This window comes from Nematolebias whitei, chromosome 16, assembly GCF_014905685.2.
Source record: "Nematolebias whitei isolate Nwh7 chromosome 16, NemWhi1, whole genome shotgun sequence".
Classification (NCBI taxonomy): Eukaryota; Metazoa; Chordata; class Actinopteri; order Cyprinodontiformes; family Rivulidae; genus Nematolebias; species Nematolebias whitei.
Genome location: NC_056513.1, coordinates 28,775,925 through 28,795,924, shown reverse-complemented (window position 1 = coordinate 28,795,924; position 20,000 = coordinate 28,775,925). Strand labels below are relative to the sequence as shown.

The following is a 20,000-nucleotide window of genomic DNA, read 5'->3' as shown; positions in this document are numbered from 1 at the left end:
TTTTGGTAGTTTATTTTGTACCCTTATTGCATGCTTTAGTATTTCTTGTTTGCTTGTTTTTTTGTTTTTTAGCAAGTCAAATCGGTTCTTCTCATCCTGAGCATTTCATTGTGTTAACCTTGCATATGACAAATAAACACAACTTGAACTTGAACTTAATAATACAAAAACATAATGCAAGAACAGTATGCCTAACAACAGCAGCACGAACATGAGTTTGGGTGAGCAGGTGGGCACAGATTAATATAACATCATGTCATTTAAACAGCGGCATGAGATCAGATCAGCAGCATGGATAATCAGCAGCACATATCAACAGTCAAAGTGTCGATTACATGTATAAAAGAAATCAAACTGCAGCTTTTTGACCTGGTGAGGTAGTCTGAACAAAAGTAATGTCCTGCATTTCTACATTCACGTCAGGTTCAATCTGAAATCAAACACAGTGAAGTAGTTCACTTCCTTATGTTTGTATGTTTACCTATATTTTTATTCGTCATAATCACTGTCCTCATCTTTTTTTTGCGGCAGATTTTCCTTAAGGAAAATCAGCTGATCCACATGCTCATGTTTGAGTAGACTGCGTTTTGTGGAAACAATATCTCCTGCAGTGCTGAAAACTCTCTCAGATGCCACACTGGTGGCCGGTATGCACAGATACATTTTAGCCATAAATGACAGCAGTGGCAAGTCCTGTTGCTCTTTCCACCACTGTAGTGGGTTTTTGTTCAGGGGCAAAGGATCACGCTCTGTACCTCTTGACTTCTTCATTGGCCTGGTCCCTCACAGATCTAGATGCCGTCCTTACTTGAAAGTCTTCTCCCAACAGCTGGTCCAGGGCTGACAGTTTCTTCTTTTTACAAGGAGGTTTATCATCTGAAATAGAAAACAAGAACCATATATTACTGGCTATGTTTGCCATGAAGTTTTTTTAATTGACTACCATTTTATGTATAAATCTTCATTTGATGTTCAGAATTTATTTATGTAAGGACTCGTGTACATATGTAAAATATGTATCATTATCATCATCATTATTATTTAACTCTTTCTTTGCATGCAGATCCTCTTATTATAGTGAATGTGTTTTATACTGATACTATGACTGCAGCACAAGTTTAAGATAAAGTCTTCTCGTTCTTGATCACAAGTTATAAAACACACAAACCTTTATGCTCATCTTGGGTCTGGGGTACATCAATGCAGACGTCCGGATCTCCATTTGCAGGTTCACTCTGACATGGATCAGTCTGCACTGGACCTCTCTGAACTGAACCCCCCGTTACCTAGAAATAAAACATGAAATTACATTTAGTGTACAGTATGGTTAAATGCAGTGTAAAGAATCAAATAAACAGTAGTCAGAATATATCTGACAGCAACAAAGCACAGCAGACTGTAACTGAATGTACTGTAATATGTATTTTGACAGTGTGTTGGGGGATTTACCTTGTGATGCAGGGATGCTGCTTCTGCTGATATGCTTGTGAATGTCCTCTCTGCATCATGGTTACTGAGGAAGGGCAGGGACTTAAAACGGGGGTCCAGAGCTGCTGCAGTGTGGAAGAGATCTTCAAGGCCTGTGTAGCATTTCTCCAAGTCATTCTTGAACGCCTGCTTCATCTCTCTGATTAACACGGAGTCTTCATCTGATGGTTCAAAGTTCTTTTTAAGCTTTGCTTTTACAGGAAGAATCATTAAGAGTGTGGGTCGCTTGTCTTCAGACATGCTGGTAGTCACAAGTTTGACCGGCGCCATCAGTTTGACAGCGAATGACTTCTGCGAATGTCGCAGAAGTCTTTGTCCTTGAGAGTATTCACCTCTTCTCCTTTTCTGAGGTCCCTGGACATGAGTGCTGCAGAAATCGCAGGATGTTGCTCAAAAAAGCGTTCAAGCATGTCATGGGAGCTATTCCACCGCGTGGATACATCTTGGATGAGTTTGTGGGAAGGCAAGGCTAGTTGTTTCTGTTTCTCTTGAAGAATTTCTGCTGCCCTCACACTACGATGAAAAAAGGCAACGGCTTTCCTCACTCTCCCCAGCAACCTCGCTACTGTGTCAACTTTAAAGGCTTTCTGTGTGGCGAGATTAATAGTGTGTGCAAAGCACATGAGGTGAGGGGTCATCTCTGCTTCCACTCCAGCTAATACCATGTTTGTGGCATTGTCTGTCACCAGGGCTGGATCTTTATCAAGAAGGTTCCAGTCAACACATGCCTGTTTTAGCAGAGCACCAATGTTTTTCCCAGTGTGGGATCCTTTGAATGCCCTGGTTTGTAACACATGCACATTTAACTTCCAGTCTGGAGAGATGTAGTGGACAGTGATGGTCACATAAGACTCAGTGGAGCATGATGTCCAGGCATCGGTTGTAACAGCAACTCGCTCTGCATGTGCCAATTCTTTTTCAACTTGGCTCTTCACTTGGGCATACAACGCTGGCATGCATGTGTTTGTGATATGCTGCCGGGACGGAATCTTATATCTGGGCTCTAACGTATGAATCAAATCCTGAAATCCTTCCCCCTCCACTATATTGTATGGCCATAAGCCCTTAGCTATGAAACGGGTTATTGATGCCGTTATATCCTTAGCTGGTGATGAACTGTCACCGAGTTGCCCGTAAAATTTAGTGATAACGTTACCCGTCGCTGTCTGTGTGGCAGCTGCCTGCTCCTGCTCGTTGTTATGGGGCTTGAGAAGTTCGCCATACTCCTCTCTGTGTTTTCTCATTGCATGTTGATCAAGGTTTGTTGTGCTACCAGTGTACTTCAGAGGTGCTCTGCATAGCTTACAAATAGCGTGGTTTTTGTTGAGTTTTCCGTCCTTCTTGTAAAACCCGAAAACGTTCCACACTTTAGACTTCTGTCTGGCTACTGTATTGAAAATCTTTCTCGGTGACCCACTAACGCTGCTACTATTTACATCCATTCTCGTTGTCTTGGTGAGCTACGGAGCATGCGTGAGAATAGCTTTGCGGGCATTTCCGACTCTCGCGTTGTTTTATAAACGCACTGTCAACCGAGCTAGTCTCGCGATACCCAGTTCATGTCTCTTCAACCGGTTCATCTCAGCATTTGTGGCTGGTTGCTGTCGATTTATATGGCTGCTACCGACACAACCATATCGCTAGCTTGTCAAACCGGATATCCGGTTGTATCGGTTTATCTATAACAACCCTAATAAATATAGAGATATATCTCTATATAGATATAGAGATATATCTATATATAGATGTATATATATTTTTTCTATTTCTATTTTCTATTATATATATTATTTTTATATCTATTGATTTTCTGCACATGGGACAGGACGACTGCACTGTATTAAGGAGAGGATGGAAGGTCTGACAAACACTCTTCTGAATGTGGAGGTTGGTTCTGAAAGCTCAACTCCTAGAGCCTGGGGTCGGAGTTTTTGGTCAAAAACACAGGCGTGGGTCATTCACAGAAAAAGCTAAACTTATCCGAGGGTTTTAGCTGGAATCAGTGGTCTGAAGGCAGAGCGGAAGTTGAGGTCTGGATATCCAATGGGCAGAAGTATCGTCTTGGGCAAGGTAAACTACAAGGAATCTGTGTTCATGAGGTGGGTCAGGAACAGAGCAGAAACAAAAATGCTGGATACTTTGGGCACAATGCAATTAGACAATCTGACAGGGAGGCAGAGACTGGGGAGCGCTTAAGAAGCGCAGCGCACAGGTGTAGCAGGAGAGAGAATTGGGGGCGCACTGGCCATCAGGAGCACTGGGACATTTCTCGGTGGCCTGGCCCTCTCAGTGTTCACTGAGGGGGACTAAAGGCTCAGTTCGGGTTACACTTGATTATTTTAAATAAACAATCCATGCCACTTGTGCGACTCACTCCATCAATCAGCCAATCATGTGTTGTGTACAATCTTACGTTGAAAACCCGCAAAAGAGTGAGTCTGCAAAAGTCGAACCGCCAAGTATCGAGGGAAAAGATATCTAGGGAAAATTTAGAAAGTTTTTAGTATCAAATTATTATTTGACCAGTTTTCTTCATGCTCAGATTAAAGACTAATTTGACAATTTAAGCATTATATGTTCTAATTTTTGCTGCTTGAGTTAGTGAGCCATCCTCATGTGGTTCAGTCCTTTAAGAGCTGTGCATCCTGAGAACCACTCCTGGTTTTGAATATTTGTGATTCAGTTCTGCGGGTGGGTTAAGTGTTATTCCTCCTCCACGTCCTTTTGGCTGTGACCTAGGTAGACTGCAATTGTGCTTGGGCCCAGGTTAATGAGTGGATTTGCTGCACTGCAGTGCACCGTCCCGCCATGCTGATGTGGAGCAGCTGAGCACCACAGTGGTCCCACTCTGCTGCAGAGCAATAAATCACCCACAGTCACACCAGGCCTGATCTGAACAGCCACCGCTGGGGATGGACAAGCACACTGAGGGTGTGGCGGTGGAAAAAACTGAAGGAAGAAAGCAGTGCAGAGTGTGAGCCCAGCATTGTGTTCACCTTTAAAAAAAACTTTAACATGTGCTTCCTTAAAGCAGTTTCTCTCTTCTCCATCAGTGCCAGTGTAACCACTATTCACATCCTCTCAACCTCCAGCCCCTCCCCAGCTGCTCTCTCTAATTGCCTTTATTAACGTCTCTATGGGAGCAGCAACTCGAAGCAATTTGCTCATTATTTGCTGTATTAGCACTGGCCCTGGGGCAGGCATGAAGCACAGAGGGATGCCTATCTGAAAAACCTGCTCCCCTCTGCTGCACTCTGCCTTCACCAGGACCCCCGCCTCCACATCCAAGTCATCCATAGACTTGGATTGAACTACCACCAGAGCCAGGTGTGCCTCTACTGTCACTGTTAAAGCAGTGGTTCATGTGTTTGGCTTTTTACTTAAAGAAATTATGATTATTGTAGATTCTAAATTTAAGTGAGACAAATTACCCCCCCCCCCTCCAAATGAAATAATAAAATAAAATAAAATAAATAATTTGAATTGCTGACCATTCATTCATTCAACCTTTATTTAGACAGGTTCATCCCAATGAGCCTCGAGGATTCATTTACAAGAGAGACCTGATTTCAACAAAGAATGACGACAACAATGGACAACAGCAACAACAATAGACGGTTATAAAAGAGGCATACAGATTTTTTGTTTTAATTCAATTAGCATTTGCACCATATATGTTCTCCCTTTTTAGTTTGTCAATTGTTTAAGCAAATGTGTTATAATAAATCAATTACTTGGTAATTTGGTTACATCACTGTTAAAAACGCAGAATAATAGAGGTGTCAGGGTAAAAGTGGAAATACTGAGCTCAAAGTCTGATGCCACATAGTTTTTTGCACTGAGTTTGAATTTACATTTCAGGTTCTTCTGCGCAGCTGCTAGTGGACGATTCTTTTCAAAAGGAGTTTTGGTGTATTAAGAAAACTATTATTTAATTTGTGGAAGCAATTTTTGCTTTATTTTTTATTTATTCCGTGTAATCATTTACCCTGTATTTGTTTTCTTATTTTTTGGTGATGTATAGTAGGCGATACAATACATGTTGTTATTAAATATTGTAAAGTATCTCATTTGTTTTTGAGTCTCAGTTTTTGTTCTGGTTCCTCCTCTCATTGCTTCACCTGCTACCAAATTAAATTATTTTCTGTCTTAGTGAATTAAATTATTTTGTTTATGTATTTATTTATTTTTTTGTCTGATCTTTCCCCCCATATGGAATATTACCATACCATACCATACTAGGGCATTAACAGAGTACTAGAGTAATCTACACATCGATTGTTAGGACATCTATCGAGGTTAAAAATGTAACATCGAGTAACCGTAGTGACGTCATATTATGTGACTACCGTATGACCGGGGGAAACAGTTCAGTGATTTGTAGACATACATGAGTATTTTGAACTGGATTCTAAGGTGAAATGGTAACCAGTGCAGTGAGGCCAAAACTGGTGTAATGTGCTCTTTTGCCTGTATTGGTTAAAAATCGGGCTGCTGCATTCTGGACCAGTTGTAGTCTTGCAATGGAGGTTTGACTGATACCAAACAGGAGTGAATTGCAGTAATCAAGCCTAGATGTAATGAATGCATGTATTACTGTCTCCAGGTTCTTTTTGGACAATATGGGCTTCAGTTTAGACAGCCGCCTCAGTTGGAAGAAGCATGATTTAACAATCATGTTTTCATGATTGTTAAGCTTCAGGGAAGGGTCCATTATCACGCCCAGATTAGTGACTCTTTGTTTTTCTGACAGGGTTAGAGCGGAAAGGTCGATACAGTAGTTTGTGATCGTGTCGTTGGGAGGGAACAACATGACTTCAGACTTCTTTTCATTGAAACTTAAGAAGTTTAAAGCCATCCAGTCCCTGATGTCAGCCAGGCAGTCGAGCAGCGGTTGAATAGAGCATGTACCATTGTGTCTTAGGGGGAAGTAAATTTAACATTCATCGGCATAGAAGTGGAAGGGCATGTTGTGTTTCCGGAAAATAGCACCAAGCGGCAGCAGGTATAAAGAGAATAGGAGGGGACCCAGGATGGACCCCTGCGGAACCCCCCCATTTAAGCTCTGCCTCTGCGGAACTAAAATCCTTGATGGAGACACAAAAGGCTCTGTCAGCGAGGTAAGATCTGAACCAATTGAGGGCAGACCCTGTGACGCCCATCCACTGCTCCAACCTAGCAATGAGGATCTCATGTCGATGGTGTCAAAGGCGGCTGTGAGGTCCAACAGGACAAGCAGCACAGAATCACCGGTATCTGTGAATCTGAAGATGTCGTTAAAGACCTTCAGCAGGGCAGTTTCAGTGCTGTGGAGAGGTTTAAAGCCAGCTTGGAAAAGCTCTAAGATGGCGTGATCCTCCAGGAAACACTTCAGCTGGGACTTGACTATTTTCTCTAGTACTTTAGAAACAAATGGGAGTTTGGAGACAGGCCGGTAGTTGGAAACGAATGAGGGGTCAAGGTTTGTGTTTTTCAGGAGAGGCTGGATGGCAGCATGTTTAAAGGATTTTGGCACCACGCCAGTGGATAAACTACTTTTTACTATATCAAGAATGGACGGACCTAGAGTTGGAAAAACCTCCTTTAGTAGTCGAGGGTGGACCACATCAAAGGGGGAACCAGAAGGTTTCAAGTTGCACATGACCTGCTCTAGAGAAGATTGAGTGATGGGTTCAAAATGGTCAAAAGAAGCTACAGATTGAGGTGGGATGGATGGGTCATGAGTTGGAGGGGAAATAAGAGCCCGTGTGGTCGCAATTTTTTCCAAAAAGAAATGTAAGAAGTTGTCGCACAGCTCAGTTGAGGCTTCCAGAGGTGGATGGTTCAGTGAGGTGGAGAACAGCGTTTAGGGTGGAAAGTGGAGAAGAGGACACGTGGGTTGTGAGAGTTTGAGGTAATTATATCAGAGAAGAATTTGGATTTAGCAGTTTTCACTGTTTTCTGATAACGGCGCCAACTCTCTAAGTATTTGAAAAGAGACCTGCAGCCTGTCTTTCCTCCACTTTCGCTCCACCCTCCTACATTGCTCCCTAACGGCCTTGGTAACGTCACTCAGCCAAGGTTCTGCTGAGTTTTGATTTTCTAGTTTTAACAGGCGCAACATGATCCCGAGTCTTTAAGCAGACAGAGTTGAACTGGGATGTCAGCTCCTCAGTGGTGGTGAGAAACACCGGGGGCTGAAATATTGTACATGAAGTACCATAATTTTTGCTGTATAAGTCACAGTTTTTTGCACTTATGCAGTAAAGTGACGTATTTTGTTTTATTTTTCACATATTTATAATCCAATTTTTGGCTGAGATCTGATGATGTCATTCATTCTGACATGGAAAATAATGAACACTACCATTTTCAGCCACCAGAGGGACCTCGACTAATATGTCAAGCCAAGTGTCTCATTAATAGGTAAAAGTGGCTATTAATGAGACGGTTCAACTGAGTCACACCTTTATTATAATTTCAAGCAAACAAATAACAGTTTTTAGGTGGTTATCTTGTTAAATTTTGAAGAATGGCACAGCGATTCCTCCCTCTGCGCACTCCTGTGGCCGCAAATTGGCTTTGAAATGCAGCTGATTTGACCAATAAAGTGCATTTCTTAAGGATAAGTTAGATTGAGACACCTTTGCTATAATTTCAAGCAAACAAATAATTGTTTTAAGTGTTAATCTTGTTAAATTCTTGTTAAAGTCCTCCCGTGCATGCTCCCGCTGCCGCCATTTTGCAGCCAATTGATTTTTGGCACAACACCAGTCCATATTTCCTGGTTGTCTGTGGTGACGCATAATAGATGCAACTTATACGGTCAAGCAACTTTTTTTTCCCCACTTTATTAGACATATTTGGACTGATGCGACTTAGTGCGACATGTACGGCATCAAGTATAGTAGTTTTTTGTGAACTGCATGTATGGGTAATATATAATCTGTGGTGATCTTTTGCAGATGTCCTCCAGTTGCTTCTTCTGGAGCTCCAGGTGAAAGTCAACCTGCTGCCACGACAGCTGCTTCTGAAAAGGAAAAGCAAGAACAAAGGTGAACAAGCACTCTGTTGAATAATAATAGTTGACCCATCTTTCTGTTTGTATGTTTGCATTCATAATCCTCACACAAACCTTTTGATAAAATCCAACAATTTTCAGTCAGGTCTGACTGAAAATTGTTGGCTTGTATACCTGGATTATTGCGCATGGACTTTGTTGCTTTTGATAAAATCTGGTAAACTGAGATTCTTTCCTCCTGACTCATGATTTTCTTTTTTTTTTCCCAGTATGTCTTGACTGCTGGTTTCAATTAGTAGAATCATCTGCACTCTCATTCATCCATTTACAGTCTTGCACATAAATGTTTCCTCACTTTTTTAATACCAGAGCTATAATTTAGTGCAAAACGAGCATTGGCTGCAGCTGAAGCGACAGACTTCCTGATAGTCAACAGCACAAATGGTATCTGGGTGAACAGGACTGTTGGAGCTGTGGAGACTGTTTTTTCGTCCCACAGAACTGTTTTTCTGCTTCCTTCAAAATGAAAGATAAAATCATTTTCAATACCCTCAAATGCTACTGTTGTGAAATGTGTAAAGAGCTACGGCCAGTCCATTAAGATTGTTTTCATGTAAATACAAGTTATCATTCTGTAAATGCTGCTCTACATTTTAAGGGCATTTTGCACCAGACTTCTCCGTGTGAGAGCTCAGCTGAATGTTGTTACATTGACAACTCTGTAACCACAACCCCACCACTCCCTCCACAGACTCTGCATCTTCTTCTTTTGTATTCCATATTGTTGTTGCTTTTCCATACAAAATATGAAATATTTATCAGGGCATTGAGTGTTGAAGGCAAGATTTAACATATTTTTGTTGCCATTCAAAATAATAGTTTGCAATGTTGTGCAAAACAACCTTGCTGTGGAAACTGTTCAATCTGAGTCCAATGGTAAAAAAAAAAAAATCACTGGTCTGAAACGTAGGAGCAAAACTAATAAAATCCAGGGTCCACAGAGACGTAAGTGTATTCACCAATTTGGACGTAACTCTATGCAGACGCTGCATGCGCAGTGAATGCATCTGAGCCTAGGGCTGGACGATGTGGCCAAAACTTTTATCACAATATATTTCTTAATTTCGGTCGATAATGATATAATTCAATATCGATATAAACAATATAAAAACCTCAGAAAAACTGTACAAATAAATTAATGTTCACCTTTTATTTGTATTTAGCCTTCAAAAAAAATAATTACTGTCAAATAAACATGAAACTCTCAACTTTGTCAATATTAACAGTTTTAGCTTTAAACCACAACATAACCCATGTGTTTCTCTTTTGATACAGCTGGGGCTGTTGTTTCAGGGACACGTTGGCTCAAACTTTTATTGTGCTTCATCTTCTGACTCTCAGCATTTTCTATCAAGTGGAACAAGTTAGATGTGTTCCCACTGCTAGTTGGAACGACTCTCCGGCACATTTTGCAGCACACGACTGAAACCTGCAGTTTATCAGATCTTAGAAAGCCAAACCACTTCCACACCGCCAAATTAGTCTTTCCTCTTTTATCAATTATGTCGTCTGCTTTCTTTTTGCTTGTGAAAACTTGTTCAGTCACATTCTGACGGTCGTGGGCACTCATTTTGAAGTGAAAACTTAACGTGCGTTGGAGCTTAGCCTAGCCTAGCCTGCTACCTTCTGGACTCGAGCTCTGCGTAACATCTACGTCACCACGCACTTATATTGTTGTGTCCCACCTTTTTATGTCCGGATTGAAACTGAAGCGGCCGCTTCAACCTGAAAAGTAAAAGAAATGCGTCAGTGAAACAATGTAATCATATCAAAATATCAAAAATGTGCTTAAAACTCATATCACCGTTATTGAATAAAAGTATATTGCGACATATATTGATATCAAATTATTGTCCAGCCCTAGCTGAGCCCCAGGGTTGCTAGATAAATTTAAAATGACTCATTTCCCCCCTCCTTTTCTGTGCACATGTTCAACAAACACAACACCCACCTCATCTTAGAATATATTTACTCAGCTCATATGACAGTTTAGGTCAAAATATTATCATTTTAAAGTATATAGTTCATAATTTCTTATCTGGCAACGCGACTGACATAGAAACAGCGTTACAGCTACAGCATTTTTCATGTAAATTTGTTCATTTTTTTGTTTATTACCCCCAATGAACATTGAAAACACTCTATATGTTTCCAGAAGTTGTTCTCATGTAAACGGGGCCTTGGAGTAGGTCGATCACTTTGATTTGGTCATTTTAAAAGGAGCTCATGGGCTGAAAAAGTGTGGGCACGATGGATCTTTAAAGGCTTTAGCACTAGAAAGGTAGTTGTGTGTAAAACCCAGCCCTTTTTCAATGATTTCTCTATCTGCTGTGTAGACCTGTCTTATTCCTGCTTTACCAGTTATACTAAACTTGATTCAAGCACCATCATCTCATTATGAGTCCGTGAACTCACTGGTGCATACGTGTGTGTGTTTTGACTCCCTCCAGATTAGAGCTCGGTCAAGAAAAGAGTTCTGTGGCCCCGGTATTCTGTTGTTACCTCAGCTTATTTTTTTCCTGCATGGCCAATTTCTGCTGTTTAAAAGTAGTGAGGAAATGAAGGAGCGAACCCCGGGCCCAGATTGAACCGTGCTGTAATCCTCTCCAAAGCTCGGCTAGCTCACTGATTGCCTTCATTTTTCAGTGTCACCGGCAGGAAAGCCAAGGCGGTGTACCCGTGTGAGGCTGAGCACGACTCTGAGCTCTCCTTCCAGGTCGGCGCAATATTCAGTGCCGGTAAGTGTTATCGCCCCAACCAGTCGCTCACTCAGAACTTGCTGTGGAATATTGGATTTAAGGGGAGTAAGGAGGGTGGGGGGACTGAGCACCCAATCTGATCATGGGTTGAAGGGAGTGATGAAGAGCAGTACAACAGAGAGGAGTCTGCTACGAGACACAGATTTGCTCTTTGGTGTCTTCTTGGAAGCGGCTTGTCTGAGCTTTAATCACTCCAGGAGGAAACAGATTCTGCTGTTAGTTTTTTTTTAATTTTTTTTACTGAAACCTCGTTTTAGTAGACATCTTTTTTTTTAATGAAAAACATATGATGATGTGGAAAAACAACAAACTTATCAAACTAGTTAAACAGTTTTTTGTTTATTAATGTATGTCCTAAACCCCATTTTCTTTTCCTGTAACTTCAACTGGAGGTTACCTTGTGTGTAGAACTACAATTAAATGCATTTCATGTGATTTAAACATACATTTGTTTTTACACCGATTAGAGATTTAGTCGTTTTTTTACAGTTTTTTGCCTTTTAATACCAAATCAGACTTTAAAGGAAGTAGCTGGCAGTGATTAAGTCTTAATTGTGTGAATGCTTATTAAGCACATTTTTTGCACTCCTTTCAACTTTTTTCAGCCTAATTCAGCAAAAATGTGCTCTTTCAACTTCCCTCTGGTAATTTAAGCTTCTTTCTGCTGTTTTAGCTACTTTTCAGCTGTTTCTTTTTTTGCTAATTTAAACTTTTTCCAGATAATTTCCACTATTTTGTGCTCATATCTGCTTCTTTCAGCCTAACTGGGCAAACATGTTCTTTCAGCTCTCCTGTGCTGATTTAAGCTTGTTCTACCTTTTTAGCAGTTTTTAGCTATTTTCGTCTCTCTTCAGATAAATTCACGTTTTTCATGGTAATTTTTGCTACGTTTATCCTAATGAAGCCTCATTACTTTCTGCTAATTTCTGCTTGATATGCTCCTTTCAGCTTAATTTTGCTAGTTTCCGCTTTCTCTGCTATTTCAGCTACTATTTAGCAGTTTTATGCTCATTTTAGCCTTTTCAGCTAATTTTGTGTTTTTTTTTAGTTTTTTTTTTTAGCTCATTTCAGCTCTTTTCGCTTCCTTCTGGTAGTTTAAGCTTCTTTCTGCCAATCAGCAAATTTTCAGCCTTTTTTAGCTACTTCCCTAATTTTTCTGCTAATTTCTGCTTATTAAAACATTGTTCCACAAATATCTGTTCTTTCTGCTTTCTTCTAATAATTTCAGATTGTTATGCTCCTTTCAGCTTAATTATGCTAGTTTCAGCTATTTTTACTGTTTCAGCTACTATTTAGCTGCTTTATGCTCATTTTAGCCTTTCAGCTAATTTCATATTTCTGAGCTCATTCCAGCTCTTTTCGCTTCCTTCTAGTAGTTTAAGCTTCTTTCTGCCAATCAGCAAATTTTCTCCCTTTTTGTTTTTTGTTGTTGCTAATTTCAGCTTTTTTTTTTTTTAGCTAATTTTCTAAATGTTCTGCTAATTTCTGCTTACTTAAACCTATTTTAGCAAATATGTGTTCTTTCTGTTTTTCTGCTAATTTTGGCTTGTTCTTCCATTTCAGCATGTCTTAGCTAATTTCAGCTGTTTCTCAGCAAGTTCTTCAGGAAGCGTTCACACTGCATTTTAGCAGGAAATGTAGTTCATCTTGTTAGCTCTAACTCTTGCTCGTTTAAGTGATGTTGATAATGATGAAAAATGTGATTTTCTATCAGTTTAATGTTCAACAATTGTTTGCATGACTTGTTTGGACAAACTCGAACATGATGTAGCAGTTCTTGAATGAATGCATATTACCTGCTGACCCACAGACATTTATAGGATCATGATCATCCTGAATATTGTAATGATGGACTGTCTTTCATGGCGGTCATATGGAGATATGAAAACATTAAATGTCCAGTATATATTAAAAATATGGCTCTGCTGCGTAGTCACATCCCTAAAGTCCATTGTCCTCTTTTGCAGTGACGCAGTCAAGAGAGCCAGGCTGGCTGGAGGGGGAGCTGGAAGGAAGGAGGGGCCTCATCCCTGAAAACTACGTGGAGATGCTGTAAAACCAGACCGAAATATTAATGGACACTTTTATTGCGTTCACCAATGATTCACAACAGAGCTTCTTCCCAAGTGACCACCATATTTTAATTGGTAAACCGTTGTCGACACACAGGTTTACACATTTTGTTCTGACAAGTGGGCATCGTGCTGCATGTGTGAGCGAGTTTTGTTTGTTTCAGTTAGTTTTGACAGCAACTTTGTCCTTGTAATTGCAAGGATGGGATTACACTTGCAATGTTTTGCAGTGTAGCGAGTGCTGTTGCCTCTTAATGTCCGAGTCATTTATCTGCAGCACCAGTACAGCGGGTGTCTGCCTGAGCTCACGCTCCTCTGCCAAGTTATCCATGGTATCCATGAGCTCAGAGTCAAAGGGAGATCGTCAGAAGCTGTAACGTTGAATGTCTAAAACACTTTAGTTTTTAACCGTCAAGAACATGATGCAGATACAACAGTTTTTATGAGATTACCGATACCTGTGTGCCTTAACCTATACCCCCCCCTTGTATCCCTGAAAATGAATTGGTGTGGCTGTTTTTACCTATAAAATGTTTTAATCTTCTGCTATGGTGAGAATGTTTAGTTATTAAAACATGGCACAGCACCAATTATAATTTAATTGGCACATTTATTGCATGATATTTGAATTTTATTGACACTTTGTACCTTTTTCGTTGTCTTTGTGCACTCCTTTACAGAAACAGTAAAGTCCTGCTCTGGTGCTTGATGCGCTTGATGTTAAACTAGCATCAGACAACATCAACAACGATCATTTCAGTAGATTGTAAGGTTCAAAACAAAGTATTTTTGTTATCCAAGCTTGTTTTTTTAAAGTTTATACTTGTTGTTGCTTTGGCTTTGCTGAATATATAAAAGCACTCCAACCAAGTAGAGTTTTGCAGTACCTCAAAGTATTGCAGTTTTGTAGCTTTCAGCATTCGTGGCCTGGTCGCTAAAGGTTACACCAAATGCATTTATTTTGTTAATAGACTAATTGTTACTTTTGATTTGGAATCGTTTTGCATGTATGAACGTCACATTACATTTCACTTCTCGGCTGTTTTGGTTGCGGTTTAGCACATTCTGTTTTCAGCTCTGGTTGCAACAAGATTAGACTGACTTCATGAATTGCTTTGAGTTCTCTTTTTCTTTTTCTTTTTTACCTCTAGTACCCTCTTGATTTATGTCAAATGAAGTTTTTCTTTCAGTCATTATAAGTTCTTGATTTAAAAGAAAAATAAAATGTATTTTTTGAAAAAAAAAAAAAAAAAAAGTATATTTTTTCCACCACAAAGAAAATCTACAGATCTCACTTATTTTGTGTTTCAACACCCCAGTGACACACGTCAGACTATTCTGGTTTATTTTTTTTTACCATGGTAAAAGATGTACCATTTAAATATGGCATTACTAAACAAATCTAAAAATGAAAAGGCATTTTTATGGTAAATCATGCTCAAGAGCCAGTCAGGGTCAGAGCGCCAAGGCTTTTATGGCCCCTCCTGCAGGTTTGGACCCACGGGAAGTGAGTAGGAGTATTGCAGTACTGCGGTATTGCAGACTCTGTGCTGGTCCTTTGTGGTGAAGAGGGAGCTGAGCTGTAAGGCAAAGCTCATGGTTTACCGGTCAGTCTACGTTCCTACCCTCACCTACGGCCACGAGCTCTGGGTAGTGGCCGAAAGAATGAGATCATGGATACAGGCGGTTAAAATGAGTTTCCTCTGCAGTGGACTCTTCCTTAGAGATAGGTTGAGAAGTTCAGTTATCCAGGAGAGACTTGGAGTAGAACCACTGCTCCTTCACATCGAGAGGAGCCAGTTGAGGTGATTCGAGAATGTCCCACTGGTAGGAGACCCTGGGAAGACCTACGACAGGCTGGGAAACCACGTCTCCTGGTTGGCCTGTGAACACCTTGGGGTCCTCTCAGTAGAGCTGGAAGAGGTGGCTATGGAAAGAGACGGCTGGGCCTCCTGCTCAAACTGCTGCTCCCGTGACCCGAGTTTGGAACAAGAGAAAGATGACGGATGGATGGATGGATGGATGGTGCTTTTGTGTTGTGTTCAAATCCAATGGTTGCTTGCAGCTTAAAAAAGCAATCTCTGTTTTTCTCTGCAGTACACATCACAGTTGTTTGGTGAAAATGCAATAGAACAAAACTGTTTTGTTGTTTGCACATCTTTTTTACTGTGTATGATGGGGCAAAAAAAAAAGGACAAGTCTCATTTGATGGGCTTTATTTAAAAAAAATCTACACACAAAAAACATATTGCACTTGCTGCTCCATTTCACCTTTTTGTCGGTATTTCATAAATAAGACAATGAGGCACCAACTACAAACCTTTGAAATGTTTCTGAAGTTTTGTTGGACGTGCACGTTGACAAAATATATATTTTTAAGACTATGAAACATTTTGTTTGAAAATAGCAAAAGTATAAAAAAGTCATCTCATTCTACTGATGCAAAAAGTGTTGTATATACGTTTTTTTTTTTTTTCAAATGTAACGAGACTTTGCCTCTTAAGATTTGTGTCTGTCTGCATGAATTAGCGAGTAAATGTAAAATATAACACCTAAACCCGTTTACATTTAGTTTTAGGTGTAACCTTGCACCAGCCTGAAAAAAGGTTTGTTAAAGGAGTGAAAGTGAACAGTAAAGTGAAATCTAGTTTTCTAGGTTTATGATGACTCACCAGTGGCATCCCCTATCCCACAGTTGAAGGATAATGGGTGAATAAAGTGTCAAATTCACAAATACTTTGAGCCACGTAGTGAATGTAACTCACTGTACTGACCTGAAGGTACTTCTAAAATAACTCTTTTAAGAGGATTAATAATAGATTGTAATCTTTTCTCAATTAAAATATCCTTAATCCACATCCTCAATGGTCTAATAATATCACAGCATTGCATGTTAATTCATTACCATCTCTGAAAGTCCTGACCTGGTCAACGACCAGATTATATGCTGACTTGGCTTCATTAGATGAGCTGATGCATGTGGATAATCACACGGACTTTCTTCTTGAACAGTAAAAGGTTGTAGCTTTGGTGTGACTTGCGTCATAGTGATGATAATATGAAATGAGGCGGAGCTAATGGGATAAGTAAAATATTTTCTTACACTTAACGCCCAAACACACACATGAAAAGTTCATCATCTCCTTTCTGCCAGAATGTTGCTGAATCACAACCACTGGACTGGAAGTGATGCTGTCTGCTTGCATTTCTATGTTTGTTTCTGTCCTCTTATCCTTGTCTCTCAGTATTTAAAATTTTTCTTTTTCATTTTTTAATGTCTTTTACCATAAACAAATTAATTCATTGCTCTTGATACAAATGAACATTAAATTGAGGAGAGTGGTGGCGCAGAGGTTAGAGAGGTGGGCCTGTGATCCGAAGATTGCCGGTTCACGGCCCGGCCCCGACAACATCAAAATTGTGGGTGGGGTAGATGAAACACCCACACTTGCCCCCACCCTCATTCGCCCCACTCTGGGCCCATGAGCAAGGCCCTTAACCCCCACCATGTGCTCCCTAAACAGGACTCTCTTGAAAATGAGTTCTCGTGGCTCAATGAGACTACCTGGATAAATAAAGGCTAAATGAAAAAAAAAAAAAATGAAAAAAAAAATTACCATGATGAAACCGTGACACTGCATTATTCCCTCAGTGAGGACTGAACATGGCAAAAGGGCCGTCTCTCACTCCACTCCCGTTTCCTGGAACATCTTACAAAAAGATCTGAAGCTCTTGACTCTGACCTCTTTCAGATATTTTAAACAATTATTAAGTTCATTGCAAAAATCATTGCAGACAGTGTTCCTGTTTTTATTATTTTACCCATTTTATAATGTACAGTAGTCCCTCGATTATCGTGGGGGTTACGTCCCCCCCCCCCCCCCCCCGCGATAGGTGAAAAACCACGAAGTAGGAACACTATTTATTTTAGTATTTATATTTTAAGGCTTTATAAACCCTTCCCACACTCTTGCAATGTTCTAAACTCTTCAACCTACATTATTTTAACAACATATGTATATGTACTGTACAGCACTGCAAAATTATACTCACCAGCTCTGCAGAAGCTCTGTTCTGGTCGGGCTTGGTTCCGTTCCGCTACCCTGGAGCATGATGAAGTCCACCTCCCCGTCCAGGTTGATGTGCACGTGCTGCCGTTCCAGGAAGGACATTCCACGTGTAAGGCTGCCCAGGATTGGTCTACCACCTCGGACCGGTCCAGACCAGCACCGCGCCACCAGAACCAGGCCTGAGTCCAGATCAACTGCAGCCCAGGTACTCACCAGTGGAGATACAACTTGAAGGATGAGTTCAGCTTCAGGATTAATTGCAACGTTCCTGCCAATTCTGTGATCTTAATATATGGCGTAGATTTGTGTTGCAAAACTTTCCCTTCATTTCGGCAGAAAGCAGCCACCGAAAACACCGTTGGCTTCTGGGTAGTGTAGTTCTTTTGACTGTCCTTGCAGTATAGGCTTATTGAAAGAAAATACAAAATGGCAGCGCCTGTCCAAAGTATTTTTTGGTTAACTTTTGTCTCGTTCCATCCCAATCAGTGAGTAATATTAATATTAAAGTGGACAACCGTTGAAAAACCACAAAAGAGCGAGTCCACAAAAGTTGAACCGCGAAGTAGCGAGGGACTACTGTAACTTGTTTTTATTTCATTTTATATCACTACTTTTATTTACTTTTCATTTTATATGCCTTTTTCATGACTGTTTGTTGTCGTGTGTACCTCTTCTGTGTTTTTTGTTTAAAACAGGTCTCTCTTGAAAATGCATCCTCCTCATGACTCAATGAGACTAACCTGTGTAAATAAAGGTTGAATGAATAACAATTGTGTGGCAGTTTTTGGACATTTGCCTTCAAAGGTGCCCGTTTGAATGGATGTGTGAGAGAAGCGGAACATGCTCTACTCACACAAGGAGAGCTGTTGGTCAGGCTACTTCTTGTTGCTCTCTAAAATACAGGTCCTTCTCAAAAAATTAGCATATTGTGATAAAGGTCATTATTTTCCATAATGTAATGATAAAAATTAAACTTTCATATATTTCAGATTCATTGCACACCAACTGAAATATTTCAGGTCTTTAATTGTTTTATCACTGATGATTATGGAATACAGCTCATGAAAACCCAAAATGCCTGTCCCAAAAAATTAGCATATTTCATCCCACCCATGAAAGACAAGTGTTTTTAATACAAAAAACGCCAACCTTCAAAATAATCTTGTTCAGTTATGCACTTGTAGTATGACATATGCTGGATATATTCATACTTTTTCACGAGTTCTTCATTTTTCTGACTGTGTAAATGTCGTGCATTGAGTTTAACAAAAATGTGACGAGAGAGACGTTAATTATCTTTGACCCATCAAATGAATGCGGTCATTTATTTGCAGAATCAAAGTTTAACATCAAACATTTACATTAATTTGGCAAAATATGAAAACAATAACATGGCAAGTTCACAGAAAGTGGGACAATAAGGCTATTGTCCTCACTTCTCAGCAGAACAACAGACATCAATCACACGGCGGTGATCAAGAAACTTTGCTTCAGATATTTCTAAAATATCTGTAATGATTTTAGGAGAAAGGAGAGTTTAAGATGGAAAATGGAGATTTATCTTACAGAGAGATGTGTGAGGGAATTTATCTGTAGGACCAGAACAACACGCTCTTTGGGGAATCAGCATGGCTACGGTACGCTTGGTCGAAGTAGAACCTGTACCTGGTTGATGATAAAATCAGCGTCGGCGTAGGGTTCCTTTCTGACTCTTTCAGCGTCTCCGTGAGGATTGCCAAACCCTTAGGAGTCGTGCGAGGTTATCCAAACAGAAGTTATAATTCCCAAAATCCTCTCTGCATCCTGGATTGTCAGAATTCTGAACTCCTTCAGAACTCTCTTCAGAGAGTTAAACTCTGGAACTCTTCTCCCTGAGCTGCATCAGAGAGTTTTTCATCTCTCTTCTCCAGGAGAACTGTCACTCTTTGTAACTCTTTAACTCTGGCGAGAACCGGGAAGTTGCCACATTTAAATGGGTTGACTTCCGGGTCATTTTAGAGCTTTCTGATTGGTGGATGGACCAGATCAGAGGTGTGGTTTGTGATGTAAGGTGTTATCAAAGTCAAGAGCAGAGAATGAGATTGTTTAAAACAGACAGAAAGATTATTGGAGAAAACCAGACTTCGTGGAGTCAAACTCTCCTGTATCTTCAGTGAAAGTTAAACATGACATTTCTTCTTGGTAAACATTTTAGTTGACCGAAACTCGACCTTTAACATACTTACAAATTTGCTCATTGAAGACAGAAAAATCAAGAAATGCATATTAACCTGATTTCTTCTTAGAATGAGGAATAAAAATCATTACTTACTGTTTATGTAAAATAAAAATGAGTAGTTCTCTTCAACCTGTAAACATTGAGTGGACTAACACAATTTGATTATCAAACATTCGTAAAATAGTAATGATCATAGAGAATTGTCTTTTTCTACTTGATTAATTCAAGGAAGAAAGTCTCCAGATGGGTCAAACTGTATTCCTGGATGCAGATCAATGAAATAACAGTTTCTGTCCATCTGGTCAGATTTGATATCAGATCAAGTTCACTACA

At 40.1% G+C, this 20,000-nt stretch overlaps 1 protein-coding gene across 1 annotated transcript in view; it reads left to right on the top strand.

The window, feature by feature from the left end:
* arhgap10 (Rho GTPase activating protein 10) overlaps nucleotides 1-13,735 on the top strand; it is a 102,769-nt gene extending 89,034 nt beyond the window's left edge. Inside the window, exons 15-17 of the mRNA XM_037689846.1 lie at nucleotides 8,433-8,522; nucleotides 11,195-11,286; nucleotides 13,275-13,735. Coding sequence (XP_037545774.1) covers nucleotides 8,433-8,522; nucleotides 11,195-11,286; nucleotides 13,275-13,363 — 271 coding nt within the window. The 3' untranslated portion in view covers nucleotides 13,364-13,735. The remainder of the gene's footprint in view (nucleotides 1-8,432; nucleotides 8,523-11,194; nucleotides 11,287-13,274) is intronic.
* Nucleotides 13,736-20,000: the final 6,265 nt, after the last annotated feature.